This window comes from Pundamilia nyererei, unplaced genomic scaffold (assembly GCF_000239375.1).
Source record: "Pundamilia nyererei isolate P.nyererei 1_Seehausen unplaced genomic scaffold, PunNye1.0 scaffold00191, whole genome shotgun sequence".
In the NCBI taxonomy this organism is placed as follows: Eukaryota; Metazoa; Chordata; class Actinopteri; order Cichliformes; family Cichlidae; genus Pundamilia; species Pundamilia nyererei.
This window is the reverse complement of record NW_005187592.1, coordinates 14,512-18,896: the sequence shown is the minus strand read 5'-3', so window position 1 is coordinate 18,896 and position 4,385 is coordinate 14,512. Positions and strand designations below refer to the sequence as shown.

Genomic DNA, 4,385 nt, shown 5'->3' with positions numbered 1-4,385 from the left:
ATGCTATAAAAATCTGTTTATGCTTTGATTAAGTCGAAGATCACTTGCTGTCTGTGTACAGAATGGTCTTCCCACGCGTGTATTCATTAAAATCATCGTTTGACTTCACCCGGCCGGATCAGTGTGGTTATTCTTCGATCACCTCTTGTACCCTTCCTCAATATTGACCCCCTAACAGTTGCTTCAAGTGAGAGAACAGTGAAAGTTCTGCAGGTACACTTTACAAGTGCTGCTGCTGATACCAGCAGGGACTCAAGAGAGAGAGCAAAATACAAATTAGTTTATAATTTATTTTATGTACATTTTGTTAAAAAAAAAATTCAATACCTTTTTGCACATTTTATTTATGTTCAGTAGCTCTTTCTAGCTCAAGCAAATCCACAAACTAATAAAATGATTTATTATTTTGTATAAGATTGTCTGTTCACTGTTGTACATAAAACCCATAGTTGTTGTTACCTCAGGGGAGGCGGAAAAAAAACAGAGTACCGGCACCTCTTTTGGGCCACTTAAAGCACTGTGCGAAAGTACTTGTTGTATAAGTACAGACCATAAATATGGAGTCCAGGTGTGTTTGATGCTGCTGGGCAGACTGATCACTGGGAACCTCTGAGTTCTGCTGGTCCACTCTGTGGAAGAATCATGAAGAATCAGTGCAAGCACAGGATAAAGATCCAATATTCTCCTGGTAAGGGGCAATCCTTAAACAACGTCATATGAATCAACTTAGTCAACCCTTAAATTTCTGAAAACATTGGGCATTTTCAGTCTGTTTTAAATTCTTACTGATGTCCAGCATGTCGAGTCTTTTCTTAAATTAAAAAAAGAAAATTACTGTCTGCTCACTGCTCATGGACACATTGATAGTTTAGTTTATCCATCTTTTTCTTAATAAAGACTGGATACAGTCTGCTCTGCACAAACTCACAGTTTCTTTTTTTTGAGAATCAGTGTCATGAGTCATATTTTTATTGAAGTGGAGCAGTGTTGAATTAATTTTTTTATCTTTAAAACTGGTGGCCCCCCCATTATTTTATACAGCACAACTGCCGCATCGTTTTTGTCAGATATTTGTGTTTCATCCTTTGGTTGCATGCAGCATAGGTCTGAAAGTAGTATGTAACACTCTGATGATGATGATGAGATGACTGAACTGGCTGGCTACACTGGACACACGGATGGTGTAGACAACATCAATGACATGACAAAGGACTGAAGATGAGTGATTAGAAACCAGTGAGTACACAGCTGAACTTAGTCTGACTAATGATACATGGAATTAACCAGAACACAATACACAGGTGACATGCTGGGACAGAAAACAGAAAGTGAAAAACATGGATGTGGGAAATAAACTGAACATGACAAAACTGAAAACACTATGTCGATGACCCAGGGACCCTGACATTAATTCTGTCCAGTTCATCCCAAAGCAGCTTGATGGGGTTTAAGTTTGGAAACTGTTCTGGCTTCTCCATGTTTTCCAGCTTACCATCTTGTCCTTTTGAGGTAATTGAGGTAGTTCTGGCTAAAAAAAAAGGCATTTTTGTGTAATTCTGAAATGTACATTATTTTTCATTTTGGGATAACCTTACATTTTTTAAGGTAACCACTTACCACTGTACCATTTCAAGCTATTCATTGGAGTTGAAAGACTTGAATTGCAATAAATAACTAGAAACATTGGTGTGTTCTAAAACTTTTGACAAGTAGGCTTTTGATGGACAATAAAACCAAATATTAAACAACTGCAGTTTAAAATGGTGCTTATGTTGCTGCCATGGTGTAACTTGGTTTAACATAGTTACTAAACTGTCTGTTAAACTGACAAATCGCATAAGAACCCCTCTCCCTTTGGGAAGCACTTCCATAGAGTCTAAACTAAGTTGATTTGCCCATCTGAGATTCCCGTCTGAGCGTAAAGAGCGACCTGTAAGAGAGCATGTCACTGTTGCAGAACATGCAAAGCAGAGACCCATCAGATACCTAGCGTCCAAATCGACAGAGAAAGAAGCTCAGTGTTTCAACATCGGAAGAAAGAACTGCTCTCATGGCTAGAGATCAATGAGATATAACACAAATGCTACAGTATGTGGGAGCCAGGGCGACAGTTTAGAGGAGGCGATATCATCATCACCCCCACCCAAGTTTGGGTATCATGCTCCAAGTGCAATGGCAGAAGGAGCGAGCATGGGGTTATATTTTTTCATGAACACAGAAAAGTGAACCAGAGTACAATTCCTTGTTTTTATGTATAACCTTGGTGAAATAAAGATGAGTCGTATCACTTTGTAGAGGTCATCATGTCCTACCACATGCTGCCTTTGACACCTTTTTGACAGGTTGGCCATCGTAACGTTCTCAGAGTCCTGCCCACCTAAAAGGTTTTGCTAACTTTGACCTGTTTATCTGCAGTGTGTAACATGTTGACCTATTTTTTGCATCAGCCACTAGATTGCACTGGGTTGCAGCAGAGTATGTAACTGACCGGTGAGCAAGAAAAAAAAAAGAGAAAATAATAAAAAGGGGAATCTGAGCAGAGATCGGTGTGTGCGTGTATTTTAGTAAGAGGCTCGATAAACGGCCAAGGACAGTGCACAGTGGACTTCATAATCACACCAAGGGCCAAACCAGGGTCAGCACACAAAATGAGAGAATGATGCTGGTCTTACCAGCTAATTCAACTCAGCAAGTCTAACAATACAGCCTGTGTGCACAGATGGATGTTTGAAGCTTGCAGACATTGATCCATTTTCTTCCACTTATATCAGGGTCACAGGTGTAGCAGATTAAGCAGAGGAGACCAGACGTCCCTCTCCCCGGCTACCTCCTCTAGCTTGTCCAGGAGAACACCAAGGCTATCCTAGGCCAACTAGCTAACTAGCCTACACTGCAAAAACTCAAAATCTTGTAATAAGTAAGTATATTTGTCTTATTTCTAGTCAAAATACCCCATTACACTTAAAATAAGACACACTCCACTAAAGAGTATCATTTCAGTAAGATATATGAACTTGTTTTAAGACACTGAATTTTGAAACTTTATTTTCTACATTTTAGCAGATTACAGTTTGATTGTTACTGGATGGATTTTCAGAAAAGTGGAGAGTGACTTTAGTTTGTAGAAGTTAAAAAACAATAACCAGTGTTTGAGTCTCTGAGTTTTATGAATAAAAGTGAAATCTGTCCAGCAAAGTTACAGCACAAAATTGCTGATGGAAGAAAACATGAGCACAAGCATCACTACCTGTTTGCGGAAGTGGATTTTCAGCTGTTTACAAACCACAGACTTGTTTTTAATAGACAGTATAAATGGGATTGAGGGAATGACGTGTTTGTACTGCCATTTATATCCAACAACATCAAGCAGTTAAATCAAAGAGTTCAAATCAAAGAGTTCGTGTTACTAACAGCTCACCTCTCTGCAGCAGACAGAGGCTGGACTTTAAAACCAATTTTGTCATCTTTAGACGCGTCACTCTTTAAGGACACACAGCTGGGTTCAGGTCCAGGTCCAGCAGGTCTCCCATAGATCCTGTTAGAGAAGAAAAATGTGCTTTTCATTTGCAGTCACAGAACCTATTGAAGTCTTAGAATACATTCATTCATTATCCTAAAGAGAAACTGGTTTGCAGGCTAAACATAAGCAGTGTAAGTCTTGGCAATGTAAGAACAGAGCACCACCCAGAGATAAACACTGTCATTTACACTGTTCAGGATTATGGTCGTACTGTAAGCAGCTGGAGTTTAAATGTATTGTATGTATGTAAGAATTCCTCTGGGTTATTCAAAGAAAAGGCTGAGGATGAGTTGATTAGAGGACAGAGTTTAAATACATGGACTGAGCCATATGACCTTTACAGACAGCTGGGACCAGAGTCTAGCTTTGCATGAACAGTTTCTAACTGGAAGCTGTAAAGTAACAGATCAAAGACCAGTGAGAGTTTGAACTGTTGAAATAGAGAAGACAGAAATATAAACAAAATGTCCAGTGCACATTAATTTATGCATCACAATCCCAGGATATACAAAAAAAAAAGCAGTTCAGGTTTGGCTTTAATCCGGATCTGCGTCAGCAACATGTATGGCTGGATTATTTTCCTTTAGGGTTAACTTAGATTTTTAAGTTAATCCGTTCTAAGTTATCCACTCAGTTCTAATATCTTAATGTAAGTAGGTGCAGTTCAGATTAATGCAACCCTTTCACTCACTGGACCTACAGAGTGATCATTTAGGAATGTTCATCCATCCATCCATCCATCGTCATCCGCTTTGTCCGGGGTCGGGTCGCGGGGGCAGCAGCCTAAGCAAAGAGGCCCAGACCTCCCTCTCCCCAGCCACCTCCTCCAGCTTGTCCGGGGGAATACCAAGGCGTTCCCAGGCCA

The 4,385-nt window shown here is 39.9% G+C and overlaps 1 protein-coding gene across 1 annotated transcript in view; it reads right to left on the bottom strand.

The window, feature by feature from the left end:
* Positions 1-4,385, bottom strand: part of LOC102208558 (protein NLRC3-like) — an 83,367-nt gene that overhangs the window by 73,675 nt on the left and 5,307 nt on the right. The window contains exons 2-3 of the mRNA XM_013914372.1: positions 3,419-3,535; positions 551-629 (exon numbers count right to left, since the gene is read on the bottom strand). Of these exons, the coding sequence (XP_013769826.1) occupies positions 551-553 (3 nt within the window). The 5' untranslated portion in view covers positions 554-629; positions 3,419-3,535. The remainder of the gene's footprint in view (positions 1-550; positions 630-3,418; positions 3,536-4,385) is intronic.